Below are 18,149 nucleotides of genomic sequence, written 5' to 3'. Positions count from 1 at the left end.
AGTACTGTTAGCCAGACAAAAATTAGGAAATGAGATAATGCCAGGTGTTGAGATGGATGTAGGTACATAGGAACCTCATGCACTGCTGGTGGGAGTACAGGCCGTGGCCATGCTGGAGAGCAATTTGACCCTATTTAGTTAAAATAATTATTTGCATGCTCTGGGTATGTGAATTCCATCCCTGGGTGGTGTGTGTGTGTGTGTGTGTGTGTGTGTGTGTGTGTGTGTGAAGAAGGTTCTGACACCTTCTTGAGATGTGGGTTTACAAGATGACATGTCTGAGGATGTTCACTGCAGCGTGGTGATGGAAATGGGATTTTGAAGCCACTGCGGTGTCCATTGCTGGGAGAGTGAGAGGGAAATGTGAGTGCATGCACACCTTGGAGTATGGAGCCTCAATTAAAAGCAACAAATAAGGATTACTTGTGTCAGCGTGGATGGGAAAGTGTAAAAAATTATATACCACTTACATAAATTAGAAATTCGAGCATGTGAAAAACAGTAATATACATTTTGCAAGAACTCGCTTAAAGACTTTAAATGTTAGGGCTGGGGGAGAGAGAAGGCGGTGGAGTAGAGATTAAAGGGAAATAAGAAAGAGAGAATTTGCAGGGATCAATGACGACACTAAGATGTATGATGAACTCAACCTTCTACACCAGAGGTCCCCATTCATGCCTTCCCCCATCCAAAAAAAAGAAGGAAAGTTAGCTCTTGCTGAGGGAGAAGGAAGACTCCTGGCTTCCATAGTGTAAACCTAGCAGACCGCAGCTCATTACTCACCAGTGAGGAGAAGAGAGGGACATTTGGAATCAGGAGGCAGGAGTGCTCCTCTGAGACCTGCACCCTGAACATGGTGCAGCCATGTGACCTTGGCTCACTTAGCAGCCATGTGACCTTGGCTGAGTTCCTTTACCCCTCTGGGTATCTCTCACATAGCCTAGCAGTTTCCTGAGCTGCAAAATGGAGCTAATAACCGCTCTCTTTCCTCCCTCCCTCCCTCCCTCATGGGGCTGTGGTGAAGGAATATGCTTCGTAAACTCTGCAGTGATATGTGATTGCTAGTTCAACTTGTCAGAGTCCTCTGAAGAGCCTCCTGGGATCAGCCATGGGGTCAGCCCCAGCCCTTACCTGCCCTGCGGGTCTGTGAGCACTTTCCACCATTGAGACACGGGTTCTGGCTGCACTCGTCGCTGTGGAGGCAGCACTGGGTGAGGGCCTGCCTCTCCAGCAAGCCTGCCGCCTTATTGCCATGGGCCAGCAGCTCCAGCGCCTCTCCGTTGATCACGACAGCATCCAGGCAGCCTTCGAAGCCCTGGGAGACTTTTGGGGAAGAATGCAAGAGGACAAGGCCGCCCAGAAAGAGGTCTCTCTCAGCCCTCGGACCTCGGCAGTTTTCTGGCAGCACAAGGGATGCGTTGCCTGTGCTGTCAACCAACAGGCGCATGGCAGTGTCTGTCTCCTCTACCAGAATGGCATGCCACTCTTGGTCGTTCACGTGGAGCCAGGAGGAAAGATTTCCATGGAAACCACCTGGGCAGTGGTATTCCAGCTGGAGCACTCCATTGACCAGCTGCAAAGAAAACCCAGATGGCCATCAGCAAAGACAAGAAGTTCCTATTAAATGCACTGCTAACAGGCTGCAGTGCAAAGAATGTTGGTCACGTTTTCATGGGTGGGAGCAGTAACGTTTGGTGATTTTCAAGGCTGTTTTACACATTGTATTTGTAGAGCACAAAAGCCCTTCCAGTGTTCTGTCCACGGTCTCATTTGGACCTCACCACAGACCATGGGATGGTCTGGGCAGGGTTGACATCTCCATTTCACAGATGAGAAAACTGAGGCCCAGAGATGCCTTGCTGATCAAGACTGTGGATCAAACCTTTTGGATTCTTCTTCACAGGCTTCTCCAATGTTCTACACTCCTGACTCTGGGCCTTCAGGGAGGTTTTCAGAAAACCTTTCTCTCCCTCCCACTCCCTTATTCAACAGTTCAGCAGTTCTCAAAGTGGGTCTCCAAGACCTTTTCAGGAAACTATTTTCATAGTAATACTAAGACATTATTTGTCTTTTCTATTCTCATTCTCTCACAAATATACAGTGGAGATTTCTAGACACAAGCTATCCCAACAGATGAAGGCAGACGTAGATATGAGAAGCCAGCTGTCTTCTATGAAGCCAGACATAAGAGAGATTTGCAAAGATGTAAAACAATGCTACTCTTCTTTTTTTTTATTTTGGGAAATATAATTATTTTTCATAAAAATATGGTATTTATGTTAACATGTAATGGGTTTCTTTCTTTTTTTTTTTTTTTTTTGGTGAGGAAGATTGGCCATGAGCTAACATCCGTTGCCCATCTTCCTCTTTTTGTTAAGGAAGATTGGCCCTGAGCTAACATCTGCCCCCATCTTCCTTTATTTTGTATATGAGACCCCGCCACAGCATGGCTTGATGAGCGGTGTATAGGTCACGCCCAGGATCCAAACCTGTGAACCCCGGGCTGCTATAGTGGAGCACGCAAACTTAACCACTATGCTACCGGGCTGGCCCCACTTGTTATTTTCAAATGAATTAATAAATAAATATTTTAACATTTCTCAGTTTTAATTTCTAATGCTGAAAACGTCAATAGCTATAACCCACATAAACAAAACTTCCCTAGGATTTTCAATAATTTTTAAGAGTGTAAAAAGTCTTGAAATCAAGAGGTCTGAGAACCACTGGGTTAAAACATTTTAGTTCACCTCACCTCCAAGAAGTAGGACTACTTGTGGCCAAAGATTTTTCTGATCATTCTGGGTTAGGTAGAGCTTTCTCTGGGTGAAATTGAAGATCTAACCCATTGTTCTCCAGAAACAATGGCCATGGTATACCATCTTTCTGATTTTTGCTCTGGTTGAGTACTACCTATACCTTTATTTACTTGAAAAGGAAACCTAGTTTTATTACAGAAAATAGGAAACCAATATAACTTGCCATTAAGAAAGGAGAGTGGCAAAAATAAGTACAGCTCAAAACGTTGTCATTAAATCACTCCTTTTCTTACTGAGGACCACAAATCCATTGATCCCACCATCTTTTCACTGTCTTTCACCTCTGTAATGTCCTCACTCTTCTCCTTATCCAGCTTAAATTCCATAGCCAAATTCCTGCTTCTTTCTAACTTGGCAGAACTTACTGGGCAAACCCACAAACCGGTAAAATCCAACTCTCCACCTACTCTATATGAGCATCGTGATGGCTAGAGAAAAGCACACAGCCTTGCTATGGGTCTCCCTTTAATTTCATGACCATGAGTCTCAAATGAGCCCTTCATACTGCCCAACAATCGTACTAACTTCCTTAGTCTTCTACGCTCCCAGATGACTATCTTCACAACTTCTCTCTTCTCAGGCCCCTAATGCCTCCCTCCCCATCCTCCCTCCAGCAATCAGATAGGAACCTGCAGGCATTCTCACCATCACATCTGTCCACTTTGGTGAAGGCCAATCTCTCCATTCATGTACTAGATCCTACCCCCCTAAGGATGAGGTTCCCCTGACTATCCTTTCTCTTTCCTACATCTTTGTCATTCTCTACTGGATCATCCTAATTGTCATACAAACATGCAGTTATTGCTCTAATCTAAAAAAAAAAAAGAAAAGTTGTCTTGAACCCACTTCTCCCGCCAGATATCTCTTTCTTTGTTCCTCCTTTGCAGCAAAATGCCACCTCACCCACCATGACACGGAAACCACTGGTGTCAGGGTATTCAGTGACCTCTGTGTTGCCAAATCCAATGACTGATATCACTTCCTATCTTGCTTGACCTCTCAACAGCATATCACCCAGTTATCACTCCTTCCTTCTTTATACATGTTCTTCATCTGGCTTCCGGGATATAATACTTGGTTTTTCTCCAACATCACTGGTAGCTCCTTTTCAGTCTCTTTTGTTGGATCCTCCTCTTACCCCAATGCTTCAATGTTGGAGTGTCTCAAGGATGAATCCTTGATCTACTCTTTTAAATCTACACTCCTTGGCGATCTCATCCAGTTTCGTGGCTTTCGATACTATGTGTATGCTGAAGACTCTCAGATCTTCATCTCCAGCCCAGACCTTTCTCACCAATGCTAGACTTGTTTATCCAGCTCTACTTGGAGGTCTAATAGCCATCTCAAACTTACATGTGCAAAACTGAACTCCTGATCTTCCCTCCAAACCTGCTCTACCCATATCCTTCCCCAGGTCTGTTGGTGGCAACTCCATTCCTTCTAGATGCTCAGACCAAAATCTTACACTTTGCTTTCTATCTCAGCCCTCATTCAATTCATCAGGAAATCCTGTTGGCTTTACCTTCAAAATCAATTCAGAATCTGATGTCTTCTTCCCACTTCTACTGTCATTACTCTGATCTAAATCGCCATCATCTCTCACCTGAATTATTGCAATAGCTTTTTGGCTGGGTCTCTCTGCTTCTATTCTTGTTCCTCTAAAGTCTATTCTCAACACAGCAGCAGTGATGAACCTTTTTGTATATGTCATATCATGTCAATTCTCTGCTCAGAACTTTCTAATGCTCTCCATTTTGCTCAGAATAGAAGCCAAAGTCCTTAAATGGCCTACGGGACCTTTATAAATATGCCCCTACCCCATTGCATCTCTGACTTCAAACCCTACTCTTACTGTTCCCCTTGCTCACTTCACTCAAGCCATATAGATTTCTGGGTTATTCCTTAAACATGCTCTGTATTCTCCTGCTATTCCCTCTGCCTAGAATGCTGTTCCCCCAGATGTCTACATAGCTAATTCCCTCACTCCCCTAAATTATTGTTCAATTATCACCTCAATGAAGACTTATCTGACCACTTTATTTAAAATTGCAACTCCTCACACTCCTGATCCCTCTTAACCTTTTCTTCTTTCTTTTTGCCCATAGCACTTAGCACATTCGGACAAAATCTATAATATTCTGATTGATTATGTTTATTGTCAGACTCCCCACTATAGGATGAAAGCCTTAAGAGGGACTTTTGTCTTATTCACTGATGGAGACCCATGCACCTAGAACAGCGCCTGTCACATAGTACATGCTTAGTAAATATTTGTTGGCTGAATTAAATTCAAACTAGCTACCAAAGTCTGCTTTCTCTTTGTCAAAGTGGGAGATTGGCATGTGTGAGAGAGGTGTTAAAATCAGGCAGGCAACCTGAGACTTTCCAGATGACATAATCAGAAAGTCTGAAAGACCACTAGAAAGGAAATTCATTTTTCTCCCATGTGATTCCATGTAGCTTAATGCTGGCTTTGTCATCTTGAGCACACCCTGTGGTAGCCAGCCTCGCATCCCTCTGGGGAAACACTGATCTGTTAGCAGAAGTGATAAAACCACCGGGGCTATGTGGCCTCACCCATCTCTCTTTCTATCTTCAGAGGCTCTCTTATCCCACAGAGCAGCCCAACCTCTGGTTGTCCTTGGACGTATATCTCCAGGTGGGATGGCTGTGGCAATCAGGACTGGAAAGTCTCCTGTCCTCACCCAATGGTCACACCCAGCATCCCCGAAAACCATGCAGGGATTTCTTTGCAGAAATTGGCCTTCTTGGCTGTCCCGTGCTCCCCCCACCTCCCCAGCGTACGCTCACTGGAAATCTCTCAGGCTGGCAGTGCCTCACCTTCAGGGAGACATACACTGTCTCATTGCTGAACAGGAGAATGGCCTGTGACTGGAGTGTTTTCAGACGGAAGCGGATGTGCCAGTTCTGAGCCTCCGGGAGACCGTACCTCGCGAAGCTCTGACCGCTGAACCTTGTGGCAGTACCTGTGAAAGCAACCAGAGGTGTCACCTCCATGTGAAGTTGTCTCCAGAGAGCCCTTCAACAGACTGTCTCATTCAACCCTCGGGTGGCAAGCAGGGTCATTGCTGACATTTATAGATGAAGAAACGAGGCTGGGGGATTCCTTGTCCAGGGTCACACTGCTGGACAGGGGCCATCACCCTGCACACCTCCCTTTGGCCCCAGGGATCCTGGACTTGGGTCCCAGCCTGTGTCAGGAACTATGAGCTCAAACCACTGAGAAAGCAAGAATCAGGCCAGAAATGTAATCAATCAAATGTGTGGAAATCAAAATTTCCATCCTACATAGTTTCCATGTTATCTCTGACATCACTTGGGGAGGAAGGTGGTAGAATTGCAGAGGATTTAGCATACGTGTCTGATTTCAGGAACACCACAAGGGTTTTTTGCCTCAAGATATCTCCTTCCTCATTAGGAGTGTACACATTTGGGTAAGCACTTCCCAAATGAACTGCTGCTGAGAGGTCAAGAGACACTCTGTGATAAAGGCAGGGGTGGTGAGAGATCGTGTGGCCAAAACTTCTGTAAAGCCCTGCATGCCCCATCCCCCTGTAGCAATTGCTAATGCACAGTTGCATAAGGAGTCTTCACCTAAACTTGAGTTTCTCAAGCTTACCTGACCATGGGACCCTCTTATGTGACCACCTATTTAGCCCTTGGTAACAGCAATCTGTAGGACCCCCTTTGGGAAATGCTATATTATATTAAGCACTGCCTTCCGCAGATTGTTAAAAATCCACCCTCCTGAGAAGTAAGTTGAGCTATTAAACTCCTAAAACCTCAGTGTGAATAAGCTTATAGTTTCAAGGGAAGGTGAGCGGTACAGGCCCCAGATAGCTAAGGAATGGGAATAGTTGAGGAGGGAACAAAGGCCGAAAGGGAGGAAGGAAGAACGGATTACAAGACCCTAAAAGTCTATCATTCCATAGGTCTAGAACTCTCTGACGTGGCAATTCCATGGTAGTAGGTCGTTATTGGTTGGGATATTGAGGATGATCTAGATCAGGAATTCCCAAACCTGGCTGAGTATCAGGCTCAGCTGGAGAGTCTTTAAAACCCAGAATGCCAGGCTCTGCCTTCAGCGAGTATGACTCAGTAGTTCTGGTGGTGCATGGGGATCTGTGTTTTCAAAATCTCCCCATGATGGTTGTGGTGACTGGAAGAGAGCCCGAGGGATGTTTCTGAGATGCTGGTCATGTTCCGGTCCTTGATCTAGGTGCTCGTTACACTGGTGTATTTGGTTTGGGAAAACTCGTTGAGCTGTACACTTAGGATACACAGATCTTTCTGTATGTCCTATTTCACTAAAATGTTAAACAAACCTCTCTCCAAGTGATTTTGGTGCTCGGTGAGCCAGCCTGTCTAGTGTTTCTCAAAGTGCAGCCCTTGGACAACCTGCGTCAGAATTGCCCGAGGTGCTGGTTAAAAATGCCAATTCCAGGCCTCACCCAAGACCTTCTAAATAAAAAACTCTCCAGGTGACACTCAAGAGCAGGTCTCTTTAAAAACACACTCCCCAGGCGATTTTGTACAATCTTGATTTTAGAACCTCTGTTGTCTGATGCAGGAGGGTCAAGAGAGAACCTTCAGCCATCACAGCCTTCTCCTGCAGCTGACTTGGGGGCAAGAGACACAAGACGGGAAGCTCCCTGCCACACCCCCAAGAGGAGCTCACTCAGCCTAAATCTGTGGACCTGAAGAAAGTCCACACATCTTCCCAGAAAAAATTTCCCTAATGCAAACTGGGTAGACCTGCAAAGGGTAGGCCAGGTCAGGCAGGGGGTGATGGTGAGCTGGAGGCGATGCCCTTCTTTTGCCAGTGCTCCTGAGCTGGTCTGGGGCATTGGTCTTAATGCCAGGGGTGGTACAACCCGCATACCTCCGTTTCAACTGTAGAGGGAGCTGATGTCCCTGCTTTGTAGGGTTGTGGTGACGATGAGTTTAGGTAACATAAACACAGAGGCTGGCACATAGCAGAGTCCTTATAGCAACAACTGCTACCATGTGAATGACAGCCACCACGGAGGGGGTGCTTATTAAGGGCCAGCCAGGGCTTAGGTGCTTTTATATCCATTAAGCAATTTACTCCCCAAACCAACTCCAGGAGGCAGATGATATTATTTTCATTATTTATAGAGGAGAAACTAAAACTAAGAGGATTTTAATAACCCACCCAAGCTTATACAGCTAGTAAGTGATAGAGCTGGGGTTTGAACCTGAGCTGTTGCAACTAAACCTTGAGGTTATAACCATCAGGCCATAGTAATAACTGTAGCATTGGTAACTCATGTTTATTGACCACATCCTATATAGCAGGCACTTATCTAAGCAGGCACTTGCTATTTAATACTCACTCAATTCCTACAACAGCCCAAGGGCACAGAGAAGTTAAATAATTTTCCTAAAGTTACCTGGCTAACAAGTGGCAGAGCTGGGATTTGAACCCAGGCAATCTGATGCCCAAGTCTACGCTCTTAGCCATGATGCTAAACTGCCTCTAGTACTCTTACTGTTATTTTCAAAATTCCAAAAAGTGGCCAGGAATAGGGTGCAATTCCGCGACTAGATTTTGTGAGGCCACACCTGTCTTATGGTGGTCTGTGGTCCCTCTACCCCACAGAGACCCCCGAGATCTCCCTCCCTAGAGTCGAGCTGGCCGAGCCCACAGTGCTGGTTGTCCAGGGGAAGGCCCGCTCCTCACCATTGCAGGAGCAGGTCCTCTCCAGGCGGTGCCGCGGGGTCAGGATGCTGAGCCTGGCCGTGCTGTACGTGGGCCCGACCCTGGGGTCCAGGTGCACTGTCTCTTGGCAGATTTGCCCCTGGCAGCTTGGCCCTTGGCAGGGCACCATGGGCATGGCTGACCTCATTTGAATTCCCACCGAGTGCTCCATCTCCTTGGCTGAGCGAGTGATGATGGATGCCAGCTCCTGCAGCTTGTAGAAGGTTCCGGAATGCCCCTCAAAGACCAGGAGCACATCCACCCCAGCCATGGCCTCTGCAGGCTGAAGGCTGGCCAGGTGGATGTTGGCTCGTTTGATGTCCAGCTTGTTGCTGAGGAACCTCTGCAGGTTCCTCCAGTGGTCACTCACCAGCTCCTCTGGGGTGAGCTGGTGGAAGCCCATCCACATGGCCTGCTGCAGAGCCTCCTGCCCCACTTGCCACACATGGACATGGACCCCAGTGGTGGCAGTGAAGGTCCCATCGCTGACTGTGACGTTGAACGCATAGCGGCCACGAGGCAGTCCCTGGGCAGCGATAATCTTGCCATCAGTTGTGCCCACAGAGAAGCGCCTGCCCAGGGTCTTCTCTCCTGCCAGGCTGTAGGTCAATGTGTCCTGGGGGTCTCGGTCTGTGGCGTGGATTTTACCCACCATACCGCCCTGGAACTCCTCCTCCCCGATGGTGATGAAGATCTCCAGCGGGAGGGCGGAGGGGGGGTAGTGGCTCTGCTCTGTGACGTGGACTCTGACGGACGTTGAAGATGAGAGGGGAGGGCTGCCACCGTCTGACACCTGTGGGCACAATAAGCGCTGCCATTACCATAGGACTGCGACGAACGGTGGCCCGAGTAAGGCTGGGCCCCCTTGGGGAGACACGTCTCTCTGCTTGAGGGCGGGCTCAGCATGTTGTCATGTTTGAAAAAGAAAATAATAATTCCAAAAGCTCCGAAGGTTTTGTGGAAGGAGTTACATCCACATACCACACGGTAAAACCTAACTCCGTTTCCTTATTTGACATCTCTGAGCCTCTTCCTAAATCTCTCCGGCCTCCTTCCTCCTGAACATCTCTCGTTCTATCTCTTTCTTTAAATGAGTCATCACGTGTCTCTTGGCGATTCCAATGCGCATCCTCATGGCCCTGTCAGCCTACGAGGTTCTCTTTGGGACTCCCCTTTACTATGCGATTGGGGTGGGGGTCGGGGTGGACATCTCTTCTTCTCTCCGCCAGCAAATATTTATTGAGGGCCTTCTGTGGGCCAGGACCTCTGCTATGATAGGAGAAAAGAGACAATAAATCAATTGCTAAGGAGACAAGAAAATGTCAGACTTGGATAAAGTGCGATAAAGGAGATAAACAGGGTGACGTGACAGAGAGATCTAAAGAGTGAGAGAGAACTAACTTAGATCAGGTGGGAGGGAAGGTGTCTCTGAGGAGGTGACACTTGAGCTGAGTCCTGAGGGATGAGAAGAGGTGACAGACAGGGAACAGCAAGTGTAAAGCCTTGGGGTGGAAAGAACATGGTGTGCTCGGCAAAACAGGGGCCACAGCTGCTGGAGGAGTGGGCAGGGCCGAGGAGCACAAGGTCAGATTTTATGTCAGAGCCGTGAAAAGCCTTTGAAAGTTTTAAGCAAGGCAGTGTCGTGACCTCAATTAAGCAAGGAGAAGAATGTAAATAAGAAATGCATCTTCCTTTCACATTTCACCAAGTGGACTGCCACTTTCTGCTGACTTAGCAAGGACGAAGCTTTCCACGAGTGTCTCCACCATTTTCCCTACAGAAAGGAAGATCTTGTTCGCGTGCATTCCAGTGCTTTGAGTGGGTGAGAACTTTGTAAAGTTACAGCTACTGCTAGGAATTGTGCATAACGCTGATGAACTATCAGCAGCAACAACAATAATTAATACCACTACTAGGTATAATATAGAACTAACATTAACTGAGGATAAACTGTGTGCCACTTTTAAATGCTTTAAATGCAGGATCACAGTTTATCTTTCTTATGAGATAGGTACCCTTAAATATCTCTTCTTACAAAAGATAGAACTGAGGCTCAGAGAGATCAAATAACTTGCCCAAGGTAGTACACCAGGTAAGGCCAGAGCAGAATCTGAACTCTATGACCGTAGCCTGTGTCTTTGCTGGCCTATGGAACCACCCAGTGAACGGAAGTGGAAATACAGGACATATGCAAGAGACGGTGTTGATGCCCATGGTTACAGAGCACCTGTCCAGGCCAGGATACAGAGGTCAGGCAGCTGTTGTCACTCATCTCTCCCTAGGCAATCAAATCCCTGCCCTTGGCTTCAAGGACCCTCTGCATTAGCCCACACCTCTCCTCTGAGCTGCAGACTCCTGTTCCCAACTCCCTACTGGACACCTCCATTTGGATGTCTCACGGGCACCTGAAAAGTAACGTAAGCAAAATAGAGCCCTCATTTTACCCCATAAACCTCTCTTCCCTCACCCACCCCCCAGTCTTTCCAGTTCCATAATTGGCCCCAAAACCCAGGCTTCACTGGAGCAGGAACCTGGGAGTCGCCCCTGATCCTTCTCTTTTTTCCTCTCTCCCCATATCCAATCCATCACCAACTCCTGCTTAGTTCCATGCAAAGCTTTTCCCAAATCTATCCACTTCCTGCACCTTCACCATCACCTCACTGTCTCAGCACCACTGTCTCCAGCTTGGATGACTTCGCATTGATCCCTCAACCACTCTTGCCCGCTTCATCCACTCTCTCTAAAGCTTCAAAAATGAGCCTCCTGAGACACAAGAAGGTCACTTCCCTGTTTGAAACCCTTCAACCACTTCTCATTGCACTTAGATTAGAATCTGAAAGTATTACCAAGGTTTACAATTAGGACGGCTGTACTTCCTGGTTTGCCCAGGACAGTCTTGATTTTCACCTGTTGTGGATCAATTATCACAAAATAACTATTTTTAGTGTGCCTCTCTCACTCTCAAGAGCGTCACAGTTTGGACCTCAAATAATATGGTCACCCAAGCTAGGAGGCCTCCATGATCCACCCAACCCATCTCTTTACCTTTACTCCCACCAATACTCACCGTGCTCTGACCACGCTGGCCAAATCTCAGGTCACTTCAAGCTCTTTCCTAACTTGGGACTTTGGCTCATCTTGTTCTTCCTGCCTGCGACACTCTTCTGCCCACTTTTCACATGGATGGCTCCTCAGGTCTCAGCTCAAATGTTCCCTCCTCATGAGGGCAGCCACCCACCCTCTGAATATGTGTTCCCTGTGCCTTATGAGTCTCACATCACTTTCTCTCTTCATCTGTTTATTGTTTATCTCCATGATTAGAACCAAAAGCCCATGGGGACAGGGACCATGCCCTTCTCTCCCCCTGCTATATTACCAGCAGCTAGCATAGGGCCCGGCATATGATAGGTGCTTGATAAATACTTGTTGAGTGACTGACTAAATGGCTGCATGGCTGGCAGCCTGAATGGATGAATATACCTGAGCCCAGAGAAGTTCACAGGATAGTAGGGTCCACTAGACTTGAGATTCAGGAAACGGATTTGGGAGGAATAAAATGAGGGGAGAATGTTTGACCACGCTCTTGGCCACTTTCCTTGGGCCATTCTCATACAATCCATAATAATACCATAATCCCCTATACATACATGCATATGTATATTCCCTCATTTAGACCCCACACCAGTTCTGTGAGGTAGGTCTTTAAGAAGACCTGAGGTTCAGAGAATTGTCCTGGCCAACCTCAAGGAGTTAGAGCCAGGGGTGAGGGTACTCTGCTTGGGAGTGGGGCGGGAATTGAGAGCTTGGGCTCTGGGGTCAGAGTGCTTGGGTTTGAAGCAACCCACCTCTGCCGTTATTAGTAGCATTGCTTTAAGCCAGTCACATCACCTCTGTGTGCCTCGGTTACCACATCTGTCAGGTGGGGGTGGTAACTGTACCTGCCCTAAAGCGTATTGTGAGGGTTTAATGCAATAACGCGTGTGGAGCACTTTGCCCAGTGCTGGGACATAGGAAGAGCTCTGTGAGTCCTTTTTCCTAATAATAGAAGCCCTGGTAGTGCTTTTGCCAGCACATTTACTATCCCCATGGTCACCACCAGTGGCCAAACACAGTTCTCACCTCGATCTGAAGCTGATACCATTCCTGGACTCTTCTGCTCAGGCCTGCAGTGGTCACCAGCCATCCATCTGGGGTCACGTGGAAGGCAGAGCCATGGTTCCCCTTGGTGATTCGGAATGAGTAGGGGGGGCCATTCTCTGGGGAGTCCGGATCACTCAGGATCAGCTGCAGGACTTTGCTGCCAATGGGGGAGTTCTCCTGAGAGCGGGAGTGACAGGAAATCAAAGAGCAACATGAGTTCCAGTCCTTCCTCTCGCATCTTTCTGGATCCCCTCATTTGGGATGAATCCTGGCACTCTGGCTGCTCTCAGGCTGTGACTGGACCTTGAGCTGTCATTCACCCATTCTGCCTGTCTGTGAGTTAGTTGTTGACTTTGTCAGTCTAGACCAGGAGCTCTCTAAGGGAGCAAGACCCTAAGTGCTGGGTCTTGGAAACAAAGCCCATTGAGGCTGGAAGGATATTTAGAGTCCCTTTCTCCTACAGGGAGGTGACTTGCCCAAGGTCATATAGCTGATGATTCATGTATGTAAATTAATTAGTGCCTGGAATCCATGTGGGAATTTCGTGATTCGTAGGGTCAATTGAACACCTATAACTGGTTTCCTGCTTAGAGGGCCAGTGGAACACACATGCAATGAGAAAATTCAAAAGATGATTAGGAATTCAACGAAGAAAAATGGGCCTCCTGAGTATCATTCCACTCTTTGTTCTATAACACAGGAATTCAGTATGCTATAATACGATGGTTGTTAACTGTCTTTTTAGCATCAAAATCTTATCTACAAATAGAATCTTATGGGAGGAAATTGATGGTTGCCTATCCAAGAGACATTCTTCCCTTCCTTTCTTACAAAACCCTACTTTTGTTCAGGTGAGGGGTGCCAATATCCTCAGAAAAGAGGATATGTGCCCCTCCTAAGAAGAGAGGGACTATGATTGGTCTAAGTCAGTTATAATAATCTGATTCCCTGTGCAAGTTTTTGGTTTAAGGGTGATCATTATAATCCGATTCTGACTATTGAAGAAGTCTACCCAGAGCAGGGGTTCTGAAAATTCTCCCTCTTTAATAAAAAACAGATCCTGCCAAAGAAGTCCACTTCCATTTGCTTTTGAAGATGGTTAGGCAAGGATGCTGGAGCTGCAGCAGCCATTTTGTAACCATAAAGGAGAAGGTGAGGGAATTTCAAAGAAGCTAACCCAAAGTTGTGATACTGTTTTCCTGTTGACATAACAAATCTGGAACAGAATTTCTCACCATCAGACCTTTTGTTATGTGAAATAATAAGTCCTTAATATTTAATGAGCTTTTAGTCAGGTAATCTGTTAACTGCAGCCAAAGCATCCTAACTCATACTCCTAATATACACAACAGGTAAAAGTGAAGTGACCCTGGTTGATGCAGAGCAAGACCTGAACTCTGCCCTCCTATCCACTTCCTTACCTCCCTCACTCATTATGGTCAAAATTCCCCATAGAATTCCAAGGCCGTCTCCAAATCCCATTTGCAGACCATTGGTATGGTGGAAATAGCTTGGGATCTGGAAAATCTTCTGGGTTTAATTCCTAAGTTTGCCATATTCTTAACTAGGGCACATTTCTGTCCCTGCATTTTTTAAATCTGTAAAATGGGTACTACCTACTTCACATGACTGTGTGAGTCCCAAACGAGATAACGGATGTGGAAGTGCCTAGCACAGGACCTTACTGTTTTTAATTCCGTAATCCATAATCCCCTTCAGCAGGCTATGTTACCATTAGGGATGTCAGTGGCAAGGTCATAGTCGCTGTTTGGGTGCACTGATGCTAGTGGTGAGCACCCTCCACTAGGAGGGAAACGAAGGGAGGATGGGTTCAGGATGCCTTTGGAAGCTCAAGTGTACCTGGATAGAGGTGCTGTAGTTGAGCTGGAAGAATCTCGGTGGGTTATCATTGACATCAACCACTTGGATAGCGATGTCTGTGTCCTCGTGCAGTGCCGGCCGCCCACTGTCTGTGGCTCGGAGCCTCAGGGAATAGCTAGAAGTCTATAGCAAGAAGCCCAGTGGAGAGTTAGCAACAAGACTTCTCAGTTCTGGCCCCTAACTCATCACTGATGTTTGCATAAAAATAAGATAGAGACACTCCCCTATGCCCACCCCGGTTGCCCACCCGTAGCGTCTTAGGGCCCGGGTTCTGGAGTCAGGCAGAAATAGATCTGATTTCCAATTCAACCATTTACCACCTGTGAGGACTTGGGAAAGTGACTAAACATCTGTGAGGATAATATCAGGACCCATCTCCTAGGATCACTTTAAGAAGCAAATGGCATGATGTATGTAAAGCACTTAGCAAAGTACCTGGCACAGAGCAGGTGTTCAATAAATGATAACTTGCTATAATGAGCTGATGACCTCTGGTCAATAGTGAGAAGCTGGCCTGAGCTCCTCTAGGGAAGGTTAAGTGTCACTCAGTCTCTCTCCTGCCTCTGGCCTCACAGGCCTCAGAGGCCCCACAGAGAAAACAACTGGGAGACACTGGGAGCAGGTCTGGAGAAGGATCAGGATGGAGCACTGACCACAATTCATCCTCGGGACCTGCAGCAGGACCATATTCTGCTCTGAGGAGCTCAGACTGGGCCCCTCCCACATGACTCACCTGTTCCCAATCCAGGGCCTTGGCCACCTGTAGCTCCCCCTTCTTGGGGTGGACGGTGAAGTGCCCGAGCTGGTTCCCTCCTACCAGGCTGTAGGTGATGGCACTGTTTACAGGTCCATCTTCATCAGTCGCTGACACCTGCAGCAGTGGGAGGGTGGTTGTGAACGGAGGGGCAAGGGGGGCCAGAAAGGAATCTTGGCCCTGGGAGTATAAGGGGCACAGATATGTCCCTACCCCAAGGACTGCCTTTGGGCTGGCAGTCCCTGGACCACAGTCATCCCTGCCAAATGATCCTCTTTATTTACATCCTAGTATGGACTTCAGCATGCCATGGTTCCTTCCTGTAGCTATTCATTCTTTCATTTACTCACTCACTCATACTAACAGAGTGCTGAGTCCTGTGCCAGGAGGTGAGGAATGTGCCAAAATGAATATGCCTGCAGGAAGCTTAATATCTGATTTTATGGGTAATTCTAATTTGGGCCAAAGTATGATCAGCTTTATGAGAGCACAGAGAACACAGTGATAAATTCCACTTGGGGAGATTAGAAAAGGATTCATGAGGTGAAAGAGAAGGAAGGCTTCTGGGAGTGGAGGCAGCATTCCAGGCATGAGCCCAGAGTGTGCGGATGTGCAGAGGATGTTTGGAGAAAGGCACATCGTCCTGTGTGGTTAGAGCGTAGGGTACATGTCAGGGAGTGGAAGAAGGTAAGCCTGGAAGGCAGAGTAGAGAGGGGTCATAGAGAACCTTGAATGTGGGCATACGGAGTTTGGCTTCACTCCATGCAGTAGGGAGCAATTACATGTTGAAATGCAAAGAGGCGTTATTTGGTGTCCCTTCAGTCCCCTCCCCCCACACACTGAAACTCCATGTCACACACTGTGACCAGACCCTTCCCAGGCTTTGGGGTCTCTGGCAGTCTTCTGGGACCTCTCCCATGCCCATTCTATCAGTACCTCATCTTAGATCTTATCAAACATGGCCCTGAGACCCTCTGTCATGAGAGACAGTTTGGCCGAGTGACTACAAGTCAGTCAAGCTTATAGTGCATTAATTGATAAACTAACCCATGCTCATAAATGACTGGGAGAGGGGGAGACAAGAGCCTACCCCAAAGTTCATGCCCCCCTCAAAGGGAAAAGTTGCAGATCCTTACTGTGAGCACGATGTCACCCACGATGGCATTTTCTAAGACCCTTGTGCTGTACAGATCCTGGGAGAATCTGGGCCGATGTTCATTGATGTCAGTGATATTGACTACAACTGTGGTCATGTCACTGAGGGAGGAAGAGCCTTTCCGGCTACACTCAATGGACAGGAAGTACTTGGGGTTTGTCTCAAAGTCCAAGCTCCTGTTGACATACAGGATCCCTGAAGAAACAAGAGGTGATGGGAACATTGAGGCAGTTGGGACCACAAAGGCAGAGGGCTGAGGGGTCTTGAGCCAAACCCCAGGAGAGGCCACTCTACAGGGGGGAAGACAGAGCCCCTCTATCATCTCCTCCTCCATCTCTCTCTTTACTTCCCCTCCCTCATTACCTTCCCCGCCCCCTCCTCTCCTCACATTTTCCTTATTATCATTCCCAACAGCAGTGTTTCCCTCATTTATTTCTCCCGTCCAAGTACTAACCAGGCCCAACCCTGCTTGGCTTCCAAAATCTGAGATCGGGTGTGTTCAGGGTGATATGGCCGTAGACTCCGTCATTTATTTCTGTAATATTTCATTGATATATCTTTTAAATCTATCTCATGTAGTTCTATAATAACTCTGTGGAGCAGGAACAAGTGTGATTCACATTTTCTAGGTGAGTCAACTGATGTTGCCAACAGCTAAGTGACCTGCCCAAGCTCACTCAGCTAGCAAAGGACAGAACTTAGATTATAAAGTTTTATAATACCCAAAGTTGTTCAATCAATTGTAGGGGCATAGATTTATTATTCTGAAAACTGGAAAAGAACAAGGATTTATCTTGCCACTCCTGGATAACCAAATATTTAATGGCAGAAAACTCTTCTTTATAAAAGAATTCCAGTTACTAAATGAATGAGGAATAATAAGAAAATCACCATTTTGCAGCCTCTAGTGAAATAATATATCTAGGAAATAATCATCAATGGCTGCTAAAACCATTAGAAGAAGAGCTGATGAAGAACTCTATAATGGATGGATCAGGCTGACAACACCTGAGCCCACCCTCAATCTTAACATCAGAAAAAAGAACCAAACAGCCATTATGTGCCTCCCGACACTGTGCAAACGAGAGCGCAGCATCGTGTATGGAGCATCGTTGCCAAAAAATTGGCCTTGAACCTGATGGAGGCTTTTGAACCAAATGTCATTTGTAAGAAATAGAGGCTAGAGAGATACGTTATATGACATCATAAAGATACAGGTAGTCAATCCAAAATATACAAAATTCTGCCCAACATGAGACACAAGTTTTTCATTAAATAAATGACAGCGGGAAATAAAGAGGGAGAGGAAAATGTTAGAGATTAAAAGAGACTTAAGATATTGTGTATAAAACAAATGCACAGTGTGGACATTTTTGGGATGTTGACAGACAAACCAACTTCAAAGAGGCATTTTTGAGATAATCTGTCTGGCTGGGTATTAGACAATATTAAGGAATTATTATCTTTTAGGTGTGATAATGGTATTACGGTTGTGTTTATAAAAGGAGTCCTTATTATTGAGAGAGACACACTGAAGTATTTACAAATGGAATGACATGATGTCTGGGATTTGCTTTAAAGTAACTCAGTGCAGGATGGATGTAGGGGGGACAGTAAAGTTGAAACCAGACTGGCCGTGTTGATGACTGAGGCTGGGTG

At 46.7% G+C, this 18,149-nt stretch overlaps 1 protein-coding gene across 1 annotated transcript in view; it reads right to left on the bottom strand.

Moving 5' to 3' along the window:
• FAT2 (FAT atypical cadherin 2) overlaps positions 1 to 18,149 on the bottom strand; it is an 80,951-nt gene that overhangs the window by 6,737 nt on the left and 56,065 nt on the right. The window contains exons 15-21 of the mRNA XM_004428630.3: positions 16,471 to 16,685; positions 15,314 to 15,451; positions 14,560 to 14,703; positions 12,679 to 12,876; positions 8,542 to 9,352; positions 5,658 to 5,803; positions 1,132 to 1,573 (exon numbers count right to left, since the gene is read on the bottom strand). Coding sequence (XP_004428687.2) covers positions 1,132 to 1,573; positions 5,658 to 5,803; positions 8,542 to 9,352; positions 12,679 to 12,876; positions 14,560 to 14,703; positions 15,314 to 15,451; positions 16,471 to 16,685 — 2,094 coding nt within the window. The remainder of the gene's footprint in view (positions 1 to 1,131; positions 1,574 to 5,657; positions 5,804 to 8,541; positions 9,353 to 12,678; positions 12,877 to 14,559; positions 14,704 to 15,313; positions 15,452 to 16,470; positions 16,686 to 18,149) is intronic.

Source organism: Ceratotherium simum, chromosome 4 (genome assembly GCF_057802395.1).
Source record: "Ceratotherium simum simum isolate JZ-2026a chromosome 4, ASM5780239v1, whole genome shotgun sequence".
Lineage (NCBI taxonomy): Eukaryota > Metazoa > Chordata > Mammalia > Perissodactyla > Rhinocerotidae > Ceratotherium > Ceratotherium simum.
The sequence above is the reverse complement of the archived record's forward strand: the minus strand, read 5'-3'. Positions and strand labels throughout refer to the sequence as shown.